The sequence below is a fragment of the Bos indicus x Bos taurus genome, chromosome 22 (assembly GCF_003369695.1).
Source record: "Bos indicus x Bos taurus breed Angus x Brahman F1 hybrid chromosome 22, Bos_hybrid_MaternalHap_v2.0, whole genome shotgun sequence".
Classification (NCBI taxonomy): Eukaryota; Metazoa; Chordata; class Mammalia; order Artiodactyla; family Bovidae; genus Bos; species Bos indicus x Bos taurus.
In genome coordinates, this window is record NC_040097.1 from 49,933,222 (window position 1) to 49,953,636 (window position 20,415).

Consider the following 20,415-nt stretch of genomic DNA (forward strand, 5'->3'; position numbering starts at 1 on the left):
TTTGAGTTCCTCTTCACTTTCTGCCAAAGGGTGGTGTCATCTGCATATCTGAGATTATTGATATTTCTCCCGGCAATCTTGATTCCAGCTTGTGCTTCTTCCAGCCCAGCGTTTCTCATGATGTACTCTGCATACGAGTTAAATAAGCAGGGTAACAATATACAGCCTTGACGTACTCCTTTTCCTATTTGGAACCAGTCTGTTGTTCCATGTCCAGTTCTAACTGTTGCTTCCTGACCTGCATATAGGTTTCTCAAGAGGCAGGTCAGGTGGTCTGGTATTCCCATCTCTTGAAGAATTTTCCACAGTTGATTGTGATCCACACAGTCAAAGGCTTTGGCATAGTCAATAAAAATGATGACTGATTTGATTTTTATTTTAAATATTTGATCATTGAAAAAAAATTCAACATACAGGCTGAATAGTAGAATAGGTTGCCAAAGAGTAAATCTGCGAGTTGTAAAATCAAACCAAGAATTCCTCTAGAAGGTACCTAAGGTTTTAAAATATGAAACAGAAGTTAAGAAATGTAGAATATAAATTGGACTTTAATGGATAAACAAGGTCCTACTGTAGAGCACAGGGAACTACATCCAGTATCCCGTAATAAACCACAATGGCAAAGTATATGAAAAAGAATGCATAACTCAGTCACTTTTTTGTATGTAGAGCAGAAATTAACACAACATTGTATATCAACTTCAATATAATAAATTTTAAAATAAATAAATAAAATTGAACTTCACCAGAGTTAAAAACTTCTGTTCTTCAAAAGACATTATTAGGAGAATGAAAATACAAGCCCAGACTTGAAGAAAATCTCTGCAAAGCAGATAACTAGTAAAAGACTTGTATCAATAAGTATTAAAGAACTCTCAAAACTCAATGATACGAAACAACTCAAAAATATGCAAATCATTTGAAGACTTAACTAAAAAAGATATACAGACTGTAAACAAGCACATGAAAACACATTCAATATTATTAGTCATTAAGGAAAGGCAAATTAAAACCGTAAGAAAATCTGTTATCATGACATGCCTATTAAGATGGCAAACATTTCAAAGACTGAGTATACCAAGTGCTGACGAGGAAGAACCAGAACTCTCATATACTGCTGCTGGAAACGCAAAACGGTGCAACCAACCTGAGAAACAGTTCAACAGTTTCTTTAGAATTAAACCTATACCTACCCTATGACCTAGCCCTTCCACTCGGAGGTATGTATCCAAGAGAAAATAAAGCTTATGTCATACAAAGACTTGACCACAAATGTAATCACTGTATGTATACACACACACACACACACACACACACACACACACACACACACACACAGTGTTTCTCAGATTTATGTGCCCATGACTCCTTCTGCCTCCTCACCTATTACCCAGCTTGCAGAACCACAGCATATGCAATGAGACCGACCTAGGACCCATCCTAGCTCAGCTCTCACACTAGCTGTGTGCCCTTCAGTAAAGTGATTTGCACTTTTAAAACCTCAATTTTCTCATCTGCAAAATGGAGCTGGGGTCAGGACTAAAGTAGCAAGTGTCAAACACCCACCACATATACGGTCGTAAAAACCTTTCCCAACCCAGAGACTGAACCCACGTCTCCTGCACTGCAGGCAGATTCTTTACCATCTGAGCCACCAGGGAAACACCCTACTCCCCCAAAAACACTTTAATCCATTAATCATCCCAGAAATTAAACCCATCATATTGATAGTTTCCCCAAATGCACTGACTTTATTTGGAATTAGAGAAACTAGCATTCAGTCATCTGGAGTCCAAAGGTCCAAGAGGAGAGACATGGAAGTGCTTAGCACTGACTGCCCTGCAGGCCCATCTGCTCTGCATTAGCTGCTTTTCCTATGTTTGTTATTCCTGGTGTTAAATCTCCTCCAATTCTTGTGTGAAAAGTTCGGACGCACAATAACCTCTTTATCACATTTTCAAAATCTGGGCCTGTCCTGGAAAGTTTACACCTTTTCTTGTTGCCATTGTTTTCATGTGGATTTGGGTTTCTGAAAAAAGGCACTTGGAACACTTTACTGGAAACCCTTCTGTGTACGCTGGATGCAGACAAATCTCGTCGAAGAATGAAAACGAGATGTCAGAGGAGTTACAACCACACCACGTGGTCTCTGTGTTGTTCCTCAGCTGTAGTCTTGCAAGGAAGACCCGGGGCTGAAGCGCGTGGTCAGAAGTCTACGGCTGATCAGCCCCCTCCCTCAGCCTCTCTCCTTTGGGGGTGAAACTGCATAATACCAAAAAGAGAAACAGAGACATGCCAATGTTAGGATACGGAATAAAAAAGCACACATAATTATGTAAAAATATGTATAACACAATAACAATACTGGGGACCACTCACTGAGTATTATTTGTGTGCCATGCTTCGTTCACTTAAGTGCTATTTAAACCTCAGAATAAGCCTATGAGTTAGGTACAGAACTTGTGAGGACTCTGAGGCACAAGTGATAGAAAATTCACCTCAAGCTGACTCATAATATAAACGGATAGTTACTGGATATGTCAGTTAAAAATCCTGATTTAGTTCCGGCATCAAGTGAGACTTGATTCAGCAACTGCAAAGGATATCCCCAAGGCTGCAGATTTCTCCTTTTCCTCCCTGCCTTTTCTTATTGGCTTTCTCTTTGGAATTCGTGCAGTCAACCCAGAAATTCCAGGATTTCCCAAGATGGCAAAATGAGAGATCAAAAATCCTGTGACAGAAATGAAGAATCCCTCTGATGAGAGCAGTTAGTAGACTGGACATGACTGAGGAGAGACCCTCTGAGCTGGATGATATGTCAATAGAAACTTCTCAAATTGAAAATTCAAAACGGGAAAAAAAAAACTGGAGGAAAAAAGGGAACAGAACAACTGGAACTGTGAGACGACTATAAAATGTGTCACATACATAGTATGGAAGTATTGAAAGAAGGAGAAAGGAGCAGAAGAAAAATTTAAGGTAATAATGAAACTGCCCCCAAATTAATGTCAGACAGCAAACCACAGATCCAGGAAGATCAGAGAGCACCAAGAAGGGAAAATGCCAAAAGAGAGAAAGAAAGGGAGAGAAGACAGGAGGGAGGGAGGGAAGAAGGAAGGAGAAAGAGAAAGAGGCCCCTGGGAGCAGGCTGAGGTGCACAGACAGCCAGGGCTTACCTACACACTGACTTGAGATCAGTTCAAGAAAGTGTACACCTTAAAGAAAAAAAAGAAAGAAAGAAAAAAGACAAACCCTACACATCTGTGCCTGCTCAGTCGCTTCAGTCATGTCTGACTCTTGGCGACCCTATGGACCACAGTCCACCAGGCTCCTCTGTCCGTGGGATTCTCCAGGCAAGAATACTGGAGTGGGTTGCCAGGTCCTCCTCCAGGGGATCCTCCTCCAGGGGATCCTTCTCCAGGGGATCTTCCCAACCCAGGGATCTAACCTGTGTCTCTTTGTGTCTCCTGCATTGTTAAGCAGGTTCTTTACCACTAGCGCCACCTGGGAAGCCCTCCCCACATCCAGACGTATCGTATTCGAACTGCAGAAAACTCAATGTTAACGAAATAGATGAGTCCACTATCAGAGTTGGAGACTTTAGCACCCCTCCATCAGAAACAGACAGACTCAGCAGACAACCAGTAAGGACGTGGCTGAACTCCACAGCACCAAGAGCCAATCCCGAAAGGGAGACCCGCACAGCAGGAGACCCAGAGCAGGCAGAATGTTCCACGAGTGGGCCCCGGGTCTGCCCCCTGGGAGAGGCTGCCTCAACACTGTTTCCTGGGCCTATGCCCCACACTCTGGGGGAGGTTCCTTCTGTGTTGTCCTTGGCCACTGGAGGCTCTGCCCTCTCTAGGGCTGCACCAGGTCACAAACCCTGTGCCACCTCCGAGACTCTCTTGATGACGTCCTTCACCCACAGTTCTAGGAATCCACCCTGAAAACATCCTTCCAAATCACAAAACACAAGATCAAAACACAAAGCATATACATAAGGTCATTCACTGCAGCCCTATTTGCAATAGCAACTCAACTGGAAAGAACTCACATGTTTGTCAGTAGGGGTCTGGTTGAATAAATTACATCCATGCAATGAAATTCTGATGTAGCTGTAAAAAGAATGAGGAAGTTTTCTGTGCACTGGAGTGATCTCCACGATATATTGTTCAGTGGAAAAAAAAAATACACAAGATATACAACAATGCATATAGTATGCCAACTTTGGTGTAAGGAAAAGGGGGGAAATACATATATGTGCCTATTTTTGCCAGAAGAAACACTGAAAAATGGGGTCAAGTGTCGGAAGGGAAATGAGATTTCTCTAAGGATGCCTCTTAATACTGTTTTGACTTTGAACTGCACAAACGTTTAATATATCCAAAAATAAAGTTACATCAGAAAGGAAAAAATGCAAACCCCCAAACCGAAGGGAGAGATCTAAGGATCCAGTGACCATTAGGAGTTGGTGAGGAGACACGGAAGCCTTTAACTGATATGGGGGTGACGTACCAGGAGCAGGTCTGGGGGATCAGGATTCAGCCTGGGCCAGGCTAAGGTCGAGCTGCAATTACACAACCAAGCAGAGACGTTGCGCGCGCAGTTGCGAGAGTCTGGAGACCAGGGAGGAGATATAAGTGAGCGCCACTGGCACGCAGCGGGTGTTTAAAGCCAGGAGACAGGATGAGATCACCGAGGGGATGCAGATAAGAGAGAGGAAAAGCCTGGAGCCTGAACCCCAGGGCCCTAGGTTGTCAGCGGTCAGGGAAGATGAGGATGTCCCGGCCAGCGAATCGGGAGGCGGAGTGGATTCCAAGTGAGGGGAGGGTTTCCTGGAAGAGAAAGGGGCCACGTGTTCGACTCAGATGAGAGCCAGCGAGACCACCTGCCTGCGCAAGGGTCCTGGCCGAGGGCAGTTTCCAGGGAGGAGCTTAACGGGAATGGAGGCAAACAGGTCAGGGATGGTGAGCGTAGTTCTCTCTTTTTAAAGTCTTTTCTCTAAAGAGGCAGGGAGCAATGGGGTGATAGGTGGGGGGAAGACGTGGAATCCCAGAGCTTTGCCTTTTGAGGCAGGAGCGGGACAGCCTATTTGGGAGCAGCTGGTGAGGGTTCAGCAGTGAGGGGACAACACGATGGCCAGAGAGAGGGTGTAATAATATAACCTCTACCAGGAGGGAAGTGCTCCACAAGGAGGACCAGCCTCTGGTTCTGCCCGTAAATGGCCACAGACCTGTGAGTGGCTCCTGTCTCCAAGGGACAATCAAAGTGAAACCGCCTCCGTCAATCAGCACCCGGATTAGATATGAACGGCGGAAGCCTCGCCAACCGCTCCAGCTCTCAGAGCTTCCTGGGAAGATCTAGGAGGCTCTTGAGCCCCCGTGTGACTCTCAGAGCTTCCGACAAGCCTCTCTGCAAGCAGTCACATCGCTCACACAGCCGTCCAGGGTCAGAGGACAGGGGACCCCACAGAAGCCATCGCCGCTGGCAGCCAGAGCACCACACCCAGGGCCCAGACAAAACTAGAGACGGGAAGGCCCGGGATGAAGAAGTCTCTCTCCCTCTTTCTTCACAGCTGTGCCATCTGCACACTGGCCTGACCCGGTGACTTGCTTGAACCAACAGAAGGTAGTGGAAGCAACAGCATGCAGGAAGGGAGCTGGGCCTTATGGAGGTCTGTGGGCTCCCACTGTCCCCAGCCCCCTGCTGCGCTGCCCGTGAACAAGCACGTGCTCCCTGCTGGACTCGGGGTGACCACACAGCAGAGACCAGACAGCCTGGCCCCTGGACCAGCACATCTCAGCAGGCACAGAGCTGACTCCAGATGCACGTGTGAGCCCAGCTGAGATGGGAAGAACATCCGCCAGACACAGCCCAAAGGGCCAATCCACAAGCATCAATTGACACATCCAACTGATGTCCACTGGTGACCAAGAAGAATTCAGTCACTGCTGTTTACAGCACATCTTTGGTGAAGAATTATTCAATGAGACTTTAAACCTCTGGGCACAACAGAGTGTGGGCTGAGGCCAGGCGTGGGAATGGAAGGCAAAGGCCTGAGGGAAGGACCAGCATGAGTAGGGTGGGCCCCGAAAGTGCACAGCACAGGATGGCACAGCTGGGCAGCCCTAGATCCGACCTGTGACCCCACACCTCTGCCCACCAGCCTGACACACACAGGCCTCAAGGAGGTAGATTCCTGGAGCTCACATGACCAGTACAACCCCAGATCACCCCTCCTCAAGAGGTCATAGGTCCCTGTCCACCACAGTCTGGCCAGAATTCTCCTGCAGTGTAGAAGCTCTGAGGAGGAACAAGGTAGACCTTCAAGCCAGTCATCCAAGGGGCACCCTGCTGCCAACACAAGCTGAAAAAAGCTGCAGGAGAATCACAGAGGAGAAAAAGGGTTTCACTTAAATCAAGAAGGCAAAAGGAGGGCTTCCTTGGTCACCCAGTGGTTAAGAATACTCCTTGCAATACAAGGGACACTGGTTCAATCCCTGGTGGGGTAAGATCCCACATGCCTTGGGCAACTAAGTCCCAGCACCACAACGACTGTGACTGCTCTCTGGAGCCCTCAAGCCACAGCTAATGAGCCTTCACATCCTAAAGCCTGGGCACCGCAACTCCCTGTTCGCTGCAACTAGAGAAAGCCCTAGAGCAGCAATGAAGACCCAGTACAGACATACATAAGTATTTGGGGAAAAAAAGAAGGCAGAATGAGACTTCAGACCTGAGACGGAAGATACTGAGGATTGTGTTAGCGATTCAGCCTGAATTTGAAAAGGCCCAGGTTTGGAAGGTTTGAAATCATTGAGTCCAAGGTTCAAATCCTGCCTTCTAGATTACTGGCCTGCAGCTTTCTGACATCCACGGTGACCCAGTTTCCTCACTTCTGGCTGTTATGAAAGTTAAAGGAAATAAGGCATGCACACATGTACAGTGAGTCAGCCAGGGCCAATTCATCTCCATCCTATGGTTCTGAAACCTGAACTCTCAACCACCGCTTCTGATGAGCAAACATGTTTCAACGACCATCATATCTGCTCTGTCTGCTGAGGGCGCTCTCTCCCCCTGCCCTCCCCACTCCATCTCTAGTTATGCAATTCCAGCATATTCCATCACTCCCAAGGAAAGAACCCAACTGTATATCATCCATCACACGACCACGAGGCAGGCATCTGACATTTTCTGATCCTTGCGGCATTTTATTGTTTAAGCTATCTTTGTCATGGCTCAATAAAGCTTCAACTTTTAAAACAACTAAGTCAGTCAGTTCAGTCGTTCAGTTGTGTCTGACTCTTTCTGACCCCATGGACTGCAGCACACCAGGCTATCCTGTCCATCACCAACTCCCAGAGCTTGCTCAAACTCACATCCTACAGTCGGTGATGCCATCCAACCATCTCATCCTGTGTCATCCCCTTCTCCTCCTGCGTTCAATCCTTCCCAGCATAAGGGTCCTTTCTAATAAGTCAGCTCTTTGCATCAGGTGGCCAAAGTATTAGAGCTTCAGCCTCAGCATCAGTCCTTTCAAAGAACATTCAGGAGTGATTTCCTTTAGGATTGACTGGTTTATATCCTTGCAGTCCAAGAGTCTTCTCCAACCCCACAGTTCAAAAGCATCAATTTTTTGGCACTCAGCTTTCGTTATGGTCTGACTCTTGTATCCAAACATGACTACAGGAAAAACCACTAAAGGTGAACCCTAATGAGTCAAATGGGACAACAATGCCTACACCCTCTAGGAGGGCTTGAATGCTGTGAGGAGGAGAAGATACTCCATGAACGTTCCTTCCTCCTCCATCTTCCCACTTAAACAGGAGCAGTGAGCTCTGCGGCTGCCCTGGAGTGAATCTAATATTAGGCTGTGTAAAAGAGCAGAAGGCAAATAGTCTTGTAAGAGTAGAAGGAGGGAGAGGAGGAGAGAACAAAACAGAGAGAAAGAATCCAAGGGTAAGACACTAGCCCTGCCCACTTCCACGGGGTGCAGAGATGGCCCTTTTATTCAGGGACACAGCTGTTGAGCAAACAGATCTAAAACACAAAGGGAAACTCATTCAGGCCATGAGGGTGATCCACCTTGTCCTTTGACAGTCACTGAGGGACTGCCAGCCACTGGGAACCCCAACAACAGGAAAAGAAAAATTCACAAACAGAACAACTATCTGCGGAGAAAATAAGAGCTGTAGGATAAAGGAGGGGGAAAAATGTAATTCCAATTAGTATTTTCAAAGAGATTTAAGAGAAAGTTTTCATTAGAAGACTAGAAAGTGAAAGTGAAGTCGCTGAGTCGTGTCCCACTCTTTGTGACCCCATGGACTGTAGCCCTACCAGGCTCCTCCGTCCACGGGATTTTCCAGGCAAGAGTACTGGAGTGAGTTGCCATTTCCTTCTCCAGGAGATCTTCCCGACCCAGGGATTGAACCCAGGTCTCCCACATTGTAGGCAGACGCTTTACCATCAGCCACCAGGGAAGCCCCCATTAGAAGACTACTTCAGTTTAAAAAAATTAATATTGAAATTATTAACATCACAAATATAGAACCTTAAGTTCAGCTTTAATTTCATTAATTATGAATCTACCAAATTTCAAGCAATTATTTTCAGGAGGTTTTTGTAACTTCATTAAATACCCTTTGCTTGAAATTACTATATTAATAAACGTATTACATTTGATTTCCTTTATAAGCATTTCATTCGGCTTCCCTTGTGGCTTAACTGGTAAAGAATCTGCCTGCAATGTAGGAGACTTGGGTTTGATCCCTGCATTGAGAAGATTCCCTGGAGAAGGGAAAGGCTACCCACTCCAGTATTCTGGCCTGGAGAACTCCATGGACTGTATAGTCCATGGGGTCATAAAGAGTTGGACATGACTGAGTGACTTTCACATACATAAGCATTTCAGGATTCACAGAACTCTAAAAGCTCCCAAGTACTTAAATAATTCATTATTTGACCAAGGTTGATAAATCTAACGGATAAAACTTAATATCTATCTTGGTATCTTAAATATTCCAATATTATTTATAAGCTTAATAAAGTTTCAGCTTAAAATCACAAATCTAAATCAATTCTTCAATCATACGTTTTAAAATGAATCCAAGGCTAATTTATTAGCTCACTTAATATGCCAATTATCTTAAAAATACAAATAACCCCAAAAGATTAGGACCATGGATTTATTTCAACATTTACATTCGATTCTAAATTCAGAATCATCCTAGAGGATGATCGTGTTCTTTCCAACAACTTTGGGCCAAGCCTGAATGTTGGATTAAACTCCGGGAGCCTTGGTTTACTCCACCTAAATTTGGAGGTGCCCACTGGAGTGAAGATCCCCGTTGACCCTGTGTGATCAGATGTTCAGAAGTTACAGGAGACTTGGTGGTCTGCGCTCTTTCTGGGCCGGAGTCCTGCTTCCCTGAGAGCCCAGGGTGTTGTCTTCTAACCCTCAGGCCCAGCCCTGCCCTCGCCCCCCAGATTAGGCCTCCCCCAGGGTTGCTCACTGGGGAGGACACCTGGATTCTCAAACCCACAGATGGGTGCCTCCTACCCTCCTCAGCTGAGTACCCTAGGCTAGGCCCCTAGACGCGCCAGCAGCAGCCCAGTGCCTTCACTGGCCCTGGGAGTAGCCCCCTGCTCACAGCTGGCCTGGACTGAGGAATAACTGACTTACTGTATGAAAGAACAATCAGGGCTAGAGGAAACACGTATTAGAATCAGAAGGCAAGTCCAGGACAGGAGAATAGAGAGAATCAAGCCAGCAGGGGCAGCCCAGGGGTTCACACTGAAACAGAATCTCTCTGGCTACAGCCTTGCAATCTGTATTTTAGAATTTCAGTGGGCCCATTCTAATTTTAAGAGTTATGAAATGTGGGACCTAAATTTGGCACCAGGCTTCCATGTGGCCAAAGGGAAAAGAGAAACATGTCATGTGATACATAAAAGAGTTCTCATTGGCCAGAAGAGAAAATACATTGACACTTTCCCTAGCACTTGTCTATAAGTAAACTTCTTACCTATTGGTGACCCATAGTTGTAAAGAACACATAATCATTGATTCCCTTGAGTTCTTCCTTACGGAGGCCTTTGAGTATCACCCAAGGTACGGACTGAAACTGATTAGCAAAAGCACTTATACAGGGACCGAGGAAACATGGGTTAAGGGTGTTCTTCCTGTTGGTCTGAATACATCCAAAGAGAAAATTTGTTAAGGTTTGTGGATGGCAGAATTTTTTTCAAACAAAACCTCATGGAGAACCTCAATATACGAAACAAGTAAAAGTGGAGCAGCCCTGAGAGGAGGCCCAGAACCTCATCCTTTCGTCCTGCCCCTGGCTCTGCAGGGTTCCCTGAAGCATGTCCTTCGGGGAAATACACTTACACTTGTGCCAGCAGGCAGGCTGGACGCCCTGTATGAGCTCAGCTGACTGATAGTGACTGTACTGAGCTGAGAAGTGTTTTGACAAACTGCTTGCATTCAGCTCCCCAAATCGTCACCTGCTCACTGCATTCACACCCTTACAAATCCTTTCTGAATCCTCCTCTTGAGAGATGGTGTGAATTTCCCCACCCCTGAATTCTGAGTTTGGCCCAGGTTGTGATCTAAGCAGAAGCTTCCAAAAGGGTTTGCAGGTTGCCATTTCTGCTCCTGTATCTAAACCTTTGTTACCGTCAGTAGAAACTGTTAAGAGGCTAGATGAGAATTTCAGGCAAGGCTTTACTGGGACCCCTGCTGCGGCACAAGGGAGCAGAAGCAACAGGGTCCCTTGCTCCCAGTGGCTGGCTGGTCTCTTAGATGCGGTGGGGTGGGGGATGGTGGTTCAGATTGGTGGGTCAGGCTGGAGGGGTGGCTTAGGTGGTCTGCACACCCCCTTGGTGGTGCTGTGTGCAGGGACCATGTGTGGGGCCCTGCTTTGCTCCCAGTACCTGACAAGTTTGTGTCTTATTGTTCATAATTTGTCCCAACTGCAAATACACACAGTTTCCTTAGTTCCTTATAGTTTCCCGTATTCTGTTGCTCAGGGAGAGTTTGTCCAGGTGCAAATACTGCAGCAAAGGGCCCGCGATCCCACCCTGTCTCAGATCCCTTGGCTAGTGAGTAAATGGCCAAGCCAGACCTGGAAGCCTGGCAGGCTGGCCCCACAGTCTGCGTTCTTAGCCAGCATGCTATGTTGCCTCTCCAAGACATTAGGGAAATTTAAGCTCTTTGGAGCTTTCCCAGGTTCTTTCCCTGGGCCTAACCTAACCTTCAAATCTAAGGTGGCTTAATCCCCTCCCCCCAAAAAAATCTAGGAAAGTAGGAATGAAAACAGGGGAGAGACCCTCTCTAGCTGTACTCATTTCTCCTGGTGTGTCCTGATCTACTGTGATGTGTGTGACAAGTAACTGGTTCCTTAAAATATTAATATTTGTGATGAACTCACTTATAAAACAAGTGAAAACAAAGCCCTAGTTCTGCTCATAACTGTATTCTTATTGGTCCCTTGTGTTCCCATGTCTTAAGAGAGAAAGAGGTCTTTAAAATTTTTCCCAGTCTTAAAATGTTTTTTTTTGTTTTTAATTACAGAAAAAGTACTGGTACTTTTTATCTTCTTTCTTAATTCACTTGTTCATCCATTCATTCATTTATATTCAATACACATTTATTTTGTGCTTATTACATATTCCAGGTCGTAAGGATACAACTGTAGACAAGACAGATAATGAGCCTGGCCTCTTGGAGTTCTCATTCTAGTACAAAGAAAACAATAATTTTTACTGCGGGCAGGCAATACTTGATGCCCTGAAAAAAACTAAGGAAGGATGAGGAAATAAAGATTCCATGGAAGTGACCAGGGAAGACCAGTTATAACCACTATTATGAATTAGCTGCTAATGCTTCTAGTTTACATCTATTAAAAAGTGAATGTTCTCTGTCACAGAGCACCAGGTTGCGCTCCCTGCATCATACAGCAAATTCCCACTGGCTATCTACTTTACATACGGTAATGTATACGCTTCCATGCTGCTCTCTCCATTCATCCCACCCTCTCCTTCCTGCCCTGTGTCTGCAAGTCTGTTCTGTCTGCCTCTCTATTCCTGCCCTGCAAATAGGTTCATCAGTACCATTTTCCTAGATTCCATATGTATGCATTAATATATGGCATCAGTTTTTGTCTTTCTGACTTACTTCACTCTCTATAATAGACTCTAGGTTCATCCCTCATCAGAACTGACTCTAATGCATTCCTTTTATGGCTGAGTAATATTCCATTGTATATATGTAGCACAACTTCTTTAACCATTCATCTCCGACACCCTAGAAGGGGTGGGAAGTTCAAGAGGGAGGGGACATATGTACACCTATAGCTGTTCACGCTGATGTGTGGCAGAAAGCAACACAATATTATAAAGCAATTATCCTTCAATTAAAAATAATTTTTAAAAAATATTTTTTAAAAGTGCATATATCTGGAACAATATATAGAATTCTTCAAATCACTAAATAATACGCACTAAATATATACTAACTACAATCACATTGTGTAAGAGACCAGCTTCAGGGAGGATAGAGCAGACATATTTCTCCCTAAGCCTCCTACTAAGTACAGCTGAAAACCCTGGGCACTGTATTAATATATAAAACAAACCTAGGAAGACTTGCAAAGTGGAGTGGAAGAGGCAAACTGGTCAGGGCACTTGGGTCCTGAGGCATGACATGCCATGAGCTTCCTCTGCCTCGTATACGTCAGACATGGAACTGAAGAAACTGGCTAACTGGAAACACTGGATGCTCAAGCGAAGGACCAGCAAAGGGCAGCCTGGCAAGACAGAAAGCTTTTAGACAACCACCGCTCTACTCCAGCCATACACATAAAAAACTTCCAGCAAGAAACAATGTGACCTGCCTCCAACCCCTGCTAGCAAAGGCATAGTGGGGAGCTTGGGGCTCTAACTTCCTCCAGGCTGTAAGGAGGCACCCAAAACTCATGCAGGGTGATGTCAGAGGAGGCTGAGCAGCAAGCAGGTGTAGAAGAAGAGCAGGCTCAATGGAGAGTGGACTTTCACTGCTACTCAAAGGTAAAAAAAAAGGTGAAGAGATCACCCTCCTGTGCGGTCAGTAGAGGTCTAGTGGGCAACTATTAACTCGATACCCCCACCCAGCAGTGATGAGGAGGACCTCCCCACCTTTGGCGTCAATGAAGGCCTAGTAGAACATCTGGACTTCTATCCCATCCTTTACCTGACAAAGATTCTAAGGCAGCCATCAGACATGTGCTTCAATGAGCAATTACAAACACGCTTAAAGCAAAGAAACAGAACGTCTCTGCAAAGAAATGGAAGATATGAAGACCTGAGTGGGAATTTTAGAACTAAAGAATACAATCATTCAAATTAAAAGCTCAATGGATGGGGGACTTCCCTGGTGGTCCAGTGGTTAAGACTTTGCCTTTCAATGCAGGGGTGTGGGTTCAACCCCTGATTACGGAGCTATGATCCTGCATGCCTCACAGACAAAACACCAAAACATAAAACAGAAGCAATATTGCAACAAATTCAGTAAAGACTTCTAAAATGGCCCACATCAAAAAAATAAATAATCATAGTAATAAAAACTCAGTGAATGGGTTCAACAGCAGAAAGGAAGGGACAGAGGAAAAAGTCAATGAACTTATAAATAGAACAAGAGAAATTACTCAATCTGAACAACAGAAACCAAGCTGGGGAAAAAAAAAGGGAGGGGGGGAACAGGGCCTCTGGGACTCGTGGGACTATAACAAAGCATCTAACCTGTCGTTGGGGTCCCAGAAAGAGAGCAGGAAAGGAAGAAGGAAGGGCTAAAAAAAATACTCAAATAATGGCTGGAAAGTTCCCACATTTGGTAAAAGACATAAACCTGTAGGTTTAAGAAGCTGGGCAAAGAGAGACCTAAAGAAATCCACACCAAGATATCACAGTCAAACTTCTAAACACTGAAGACATCACACTATCCTGCAACAACTTTTTCTTTTTTTGCACAGTGTGTCAGTTTTCACTATGTTATGCTAGAGTAGGGCTTCCCCGGTGGCTCAGATGGTAAAGAATCCACCTGCGATGCAAGAGACCTGGGTTCGATCCTTGGGTTGGGAAGATCCCCTGGAGGAGGGCAGGCAACCCCCTCCAGTATTCTTGCCTGGAGAATCTCCATGGACAGAGAAGCCTGGCAGGTTACAGTCCATGGGGCTGCAAAGAGTCGGATACGACTGAAGTAACTTAGCAACTTAGCACGCACTCGCATGCTATAGTAACAAATGACCCCCAAATCTCAGTGACTTATAATAATAACTACTTATTTCTTACTCTTGTTACACATCTGGTCAATGTATCACTTATCCCAGGGCCCAAGCTAAGGCAGAACTCTGTCTCATGTCTTTATCATAGTCTCATGACAGAGATAAAAAGGCAATGGCTGAACTATGCAAGGGCTCTTAAAACTGCCGCTCAGATGTGGCAAAGTCATGTCCACTCAAAACTCATTGACCACAGTCATACAGCCAATCTTAGTGTTTAGGTAAAGAAATGTACTCCACACACTCTAACAGTAGGTACTGTGAACCCTGATAACAAAGTATGTGGATGCATGATCCAAATACAGGGAGGGGGAGAAGAACTGGAAGCAACAATCTAGTCCACCACAATCTGCTCACTGGGTCATAGACATTCATTTCCTTCCTGACTGCCCGTCAAATACATTCATCATCTTCCCAAAATTTCCCCAAAGTCTCACCCAATTGTAGCATCAAACATTATATCCAGGATCTCGTGAGCCACCCCAGATCTTGAGTTAACTTTTCTTGGAAACCTGTGAATGAGAAATACGAATTATCTGTCCTACCCACCCCCAACACACAGTGGTGGGATGATAAAAAGGGGCAGGGAAACACACTACACATTCCCCATTTAAAACAGCAGGGCATGGGACTTCCCTGGTGGTCTAGTGGCTAAGACTCAGAGCTCCCAATGCAGAGGACCCAGGTTCGATCCCTGGTCAGGGACCTTGATCCCACATGCTGGCACAGTCAAATAAATAACCATTTTCCAAAAAACAAAATATAGGGGAGGGTGGCCCAATCCAGGTGTGTGGTAAGCAAGAAGCAGCCTTCCTGCAGCAGGGGAATAAGCAATGGAAAAATTGTAAGAGATGCACCCATACCCACAATTTAACTCTTCAGAGTAAAATTTTAAATGGCCGTATTGTTTACCGAGTGTCGTATATTCACATATGTTTGGTGTTTGGACACTTCTGAAGAACTTGACAACAAAACCTGATTGAAGAGGATTTTAAAGGAAGGCATAAGGGAACTGTTATTACTACAGAAACAATGGCTGGAGTGTGGAAGGAAGGCCTCTGCCTCGCCCACACCCCCACCTGCACACCCCTGTAGCACCGCTGCAGGCACTGCTATTTCAATGCATCTTTGACACTTCAGATCTGAGTGAAGCTCAGTTTTGAAGCAGTGCTCTTAAGAGTATACTGATTCCGAATGCTCGCCCACACATCACATCTTTGGAATGTTTGGGGAAAGAGTGCCAGACAAACCTGGCACACGGTCTTCTGAAGTGTGTCCGTGTTTGGCAATCAAAGGTTGTTGAGAGAAAGACGGGTTGGTCCTGGACTGTTCTTTCCAGTGTGCTTACAATATGGACAGGCCGATCATCATGGAGTACTGAATCAAAATGACCATCCTAGATGTTCAACAGTAGAGAACATGGTGTTAAATGATAGTATCCTGAGGATAAAATATCATGCAATTAAAATCACAGGAATTTTAATGGGCCTTAATATAAATAGACTTATCATTGTAAGCATGTATACACACACACACACAGAGCCTATTCTCCCATACAAGCTCTGACACATTAGAAAAATACTCCATGATTAAATGCATTAAGAATCTTTCCAAATACTTAGCAATTCAGCTCTCTTGACAAACAGTTCCTCATTATAATTCGCCCAGACAGAACATAAATTCTAAACTACTTTGAAGAGATTTCAATTTAGGAAAAAACACAGTAAGCACATTTCATACAGTAAATAAACTTTATTTTTCTGTTCTGAGATGATATTGCCAACAGTCACAGATTTGCATACGATACAGTTATGTATTGGCTATTTACAATTTACAGTAGTATTTTTTCCTCTGAAAAATATAAGTACAAAAGCTAAGTAAACAATGAGGTACTGCCATTTGGATTTATCATATGTCAGAGCTTAAAGAACTAGTCTTCAGCAAATATTCAACAAATCAATCTGGATAAAATAGTCAATTAAATGCTCTAATTTATCAGAAAAAAATCCACTAAATTTCACCTCAAAATGTATTGCACAAGTCTTTAAAAAAAAAAAAAAAATCACCCTAGAAATAAATAGGAAAGTCAAGCAGTTCTTTAAAAAGAGGGACAAAAAGAATGGAAGAAAGGAACATGAAGTGAGCCCATAAATCAGGTTAAGTTATTCAAAATATCTTTTAAACAACACAAAACTCTTCCCAACAACAACAACAAAAAATTGATAACCCCCAAAACTATTATTGTTTCTCCACTGATATAATAATCTATTTTAAAGGCAGTCTGCAATCTTTCCGAGGGCCAATGTCAGATTTTTCTTGGTCTTCGGGCTACATGAGGGGCCCTGAATACAGCTTCGTACTACCAACAGCAAATGTACACAGTTTTCCAGGTCTGTCCAGCATCACTCTCCCAACTTCTTTAAGATGAAGGCCGCAGCCATGACTGGAAAAGAAAAAGGATGAGGAGAAAAAAGAAACGAAAAAACAAAAAAACTTTTAAAGCTAACTTTTTGGGAGATTTATTTTTTCAAGTTAAATTATATTAAAATTATATAGTCTGAAGACTGAAGTACAAATATTCTAAATATTAAATCCTGAAGGAATCTTCTGAACATTACGTCCTTAGAATGATCTTTTTAGTCAGCAGTCCTGAAAGCAGTATTTGTATATGAAATCAGAAACTGCAGCCTTGCAGCACATACCGAAGGCTGCCAGGTCATGATTAGAGAAAGCCAGGAGAAAGCGTGCTAGCATGGGAGAAGCCTTCAAGGATGCAGGCTAGATTTAAGAGGAGAAAAGGCTTTTCCTTCTTCTCTATTGATGTTTCTATATATTACAGTTCTCCTAGGATGCTAGGCATAGCAGCAAGGGACAACTACCTATTGGTTTAAAAAAATTATGTATGCCTCATCTGAAATTAACAAACTTAATTTTAAAACCTTAATATGTTTAGAAGACATGATGTTAAACCTTCCTAATAAGATTTCTCTAGATAAGATTCTAAAAGCCAGTGGTCAAATCAAGTATGAAGTTAAAAATGCATAAAAATAAACCACCAAAAAAGATTAAGTAACAGAGAGAGTCTTTCAGTTCTAGAGAAAGTACTACAGTCGTCCCGACTTTATTATAATCCACCACTCAGGACGTATTTCCAAGAGTTTACAATTTATTAATATAAAACTCATTCAACACACGTTAGTCCTAAAAATCTAGAGAAGATAAGAAAAAGATCTCCTGTGATATTTAAAACCATTTTTCAGTTATTATTTTCAAACGTGAGCTTGCACTGTTGCAGGAAGAGAAGTTCATGTGTGATTCAATAATGTTGCACAATGTCAATGTCATGAGAGACCAAAAAAAGGCTGGGAGGACTTTTCTAGTTCAAAAGAGACCTGAAGAATATGACGACAAAATGCAATCTCCCAATGGATCCTGAAATTTTAAAAATTATGAGACATTATTTGGAAAACTGGGAAATGTGAGTATTTACTATATATTAGATAACAGCATTGTGTTAATATTAAATTTCCAAACAGTGGCAACTGTATTGTGAGTATATAGGAAAAGGGTCCTTATTTTTGAAGATACTTAGTAAGATATTTGATTTATGTTTGGCAAGTAACTGTCAAATGCTTACAAGCACAATGTTTGCAAGCAACTGTCAAATGTCATAGAGGAGAAAAAATATATATGGAGAGAAATCAAGAGTGAGAGTGAGAAAATCTGGCAAAACGTTAATAACTGGTAAATATAGGTGAAGGGTGTATGAGTATTTACTTAAATTTTACAAATCTTGCTTGAAATTTTTCTAACTGAAAGTTGAGAAGACAATCAAGTTACCAATCAACAGAAATGCTACATGGTAGCATTTTAAGTGATAAATGATGCTATTTAAATGCAGTAAGGAGCATGATACAGTATTTATAATATTATAAACAAAGGTAAAGGTGAGGACTTACTGAGTTAGATATGGAATTTACATGACTAATGATAGCTTTAGACAATCACCAAAACAAGTTAACTGATACACATTAAAAATAAAAATGAGATTCAAATGTAGGCAGAAAGGATATTTGAACTTAGAAGGTTAAAAAAATGCTGTACATTAACATTTAAAACTTGATACTGTTAGTTGCATGTTAGTTCAATTAATAATCACAGAGAATCTTTAATTATAAATAAACTCTATTGACTGTGATTCAGCTTGTCACTTGTGAAAATTCATGCAAAGTTTGAGATAAAGACATACCCTAAATTTTTAGGGAGTATTAAATCATGCTAATAACATGGATAATATGTAGAGGTGATGGGAGGGGTGTTTAAATGTGAGGACAATCAAGTGTATCCAAACATTTTAGATGCCTCCACCTCATTGTACTAACACATTAATTAGAAACAGCCACATTCAATTAAAGCAGCTGCCTAAGGGTCTCCTCAGGACAAATGTGTTACTTTGCTATACTGTATGCTTCCCTGGAGCAGGAAATGGCAACCCACTCTAGTACTCTTGCCTGGAAAATCCCATGGACAGAGAAGCCTGGTGGGCTGTAGTCCATGGGGTCGCTAAGAGTCAGACACGACTGAGCGACTTCACTTTCACTTTTCACTTTCATGCATTGGAGAAGGAAATGGCAACCCACTCCAGTATTCTTGCCTGGAGAATCCCAGGGACAGAGGAGCCTAGTGGGCTGCCATCTCTGGGGTCGCAGAGTCGGACACAACTGAAGCGAGTTAGCAGCAGCAGCAGTGCTCATTACTTCAGACTAGCCTGACTCTAAGCAAGCTGTGTAATATTTTACATTCTGGATTTGTGAAATATATCACTCTTATCTAGAAAATGATTTTTCATTTCTCTCTCATAATCTTTATTAACTTTGAAGACCATTCTCAAGAAATAAAACACAAATAGGAATATAAAATACATAAACATTTTTAGGGGGATTTTTGGGCAAAATTTCAAACAGCAATTTTGAAACTTTCAATTGCTATTTAAAGAACTAAAATTTCCTAGAATTATGTAACATTGGTGGTGGTGATTATTAATCTACATATTAAAGCAAAATTAACAGAGAATCCCTGTATTAACCCATAGCATAATCATATTTTCATTAAACAAAAGAAAAAAGAATTCCAGCAAAATGGTTAGTATCATGCAATACATTTGATTTTTTGCACAAAAGACACAAGACATATTATTCTTCACTCACCACATGCTAACTAAGCACAGACTGATGGTTTACTCAGAAGATACCACTGCGAGGTGAAGTATACTACAAAGCCAGGAAGAAAAAAAGCTTATTGGGTTAGTTTTAAGACTTAACATAACACAGAGATTATATGTGTTTATGAACTTCAAAGGATTAAACTGAATGTACTTAAATTTCTCACATATCCCCAAACCAAGGAATCTATAATCACTTCCTCCCATCCTAAATAACTATAACACTACACAGTGGAGATTTTATTCGGAACTTAAAGAACACAATTATAGATGTACTTTATACTTAATTACATATTTATATGCTAGATATAATTAAGTCATGATTATTCAGTTTATAAAAGGATCTGCTTCATAATTCCATTCAAGCATACATTACAATTTGATTTACGTAATTTCATTTTACCACCAACAATTTGGGGGGAAATGTTGATGAACGTGAATACAGTGCATCCATACATTGAATTTACTCCTAAAATATGTTAATTTTATCAACGAACAACTCTCTTGTAATTCAACACCATATTAGAAAATGGTTTCAGGAATGATGACCCAAACCAAAGTTTGCCTTCAAAGGGACCCAACCTCTGCAAACACAGTTTTACTGTAGCAACCTTTTGCAATAAATTCAATGTCCTATTTAACATGGTCATAATCCAAGATTATTAACTGACTTCCTAGTTTGCTTTAAAACAGTATCAGCAAAGACAGGAATTGTTTATAAGATCTGAGCCTACTCTTAGTGTGACCAACCTTGGAAGCATCCTTTTATTTATCATTTATATTTAATGTGCAGTTAGTAAGAAGCAACAAAATCAAAAGACAAACTAGAAAATAATATTTGCAACACACACAACACAATAAGGCTAACATCCTATTGGA

General features: G+C 42.6%; 2 protein-coding genes across 10 annotated transcripts in view; both read right to left on the reverse strand.

Moving 5' to 3' along the window:
- Positions 1 to 394: 394 nt before the first annotated feature.
- Positions 395 to 2,118, reverse strand: C22H3orf35 (chromosome 22 C3orf35 homolog; the record flags this gene model as incomplete). Its single annotated transcript, XM_027522646.1, is given in 3 exon segments — positions 395 to 1,804; positions 1,806 to 1,832; positions 1,834 to 2,118. Coding segments are annotated over 3 exon segments (477 nt in total), but the record flags the coding sequence as incomplete, so codon positions are not given.
- Positions 2,119 to 16,047: 13,929 nt separating this feature from the next.
- Positions 16,048 to 20,415, reverse strand: part of GOLGA4 (golgin A4) — a 110,369-nt gene continuing 106,001 nt past the window's right edge. For 7 of the 9 annotated variants that reach the window (XM_027523248.1, XM_027523247.1, XM_027523242.1 and 4 more), the window contains 2 exons: positions 19,523 to 19,585; positions 16,048 to 16,758 (listed from right to left, as the gene is read on the reverse strand). In XM_027523248.1, the coding sequence (XP_027379049.1) occupies positions 19,556 to 19,585 (30 nt within the window). In that variant the 3' untranslated portion in view covers positions 16,048 to 16,758; positions 19,523 to 19,555. The remainder of the gene's footprint in view (positions 16,759 to 19,522; positions 19,586 to 20,415) is intronic. The other 2 variants (XM_027523245.1, XM_027523240.1) reach the window with 1 other exon arrangement.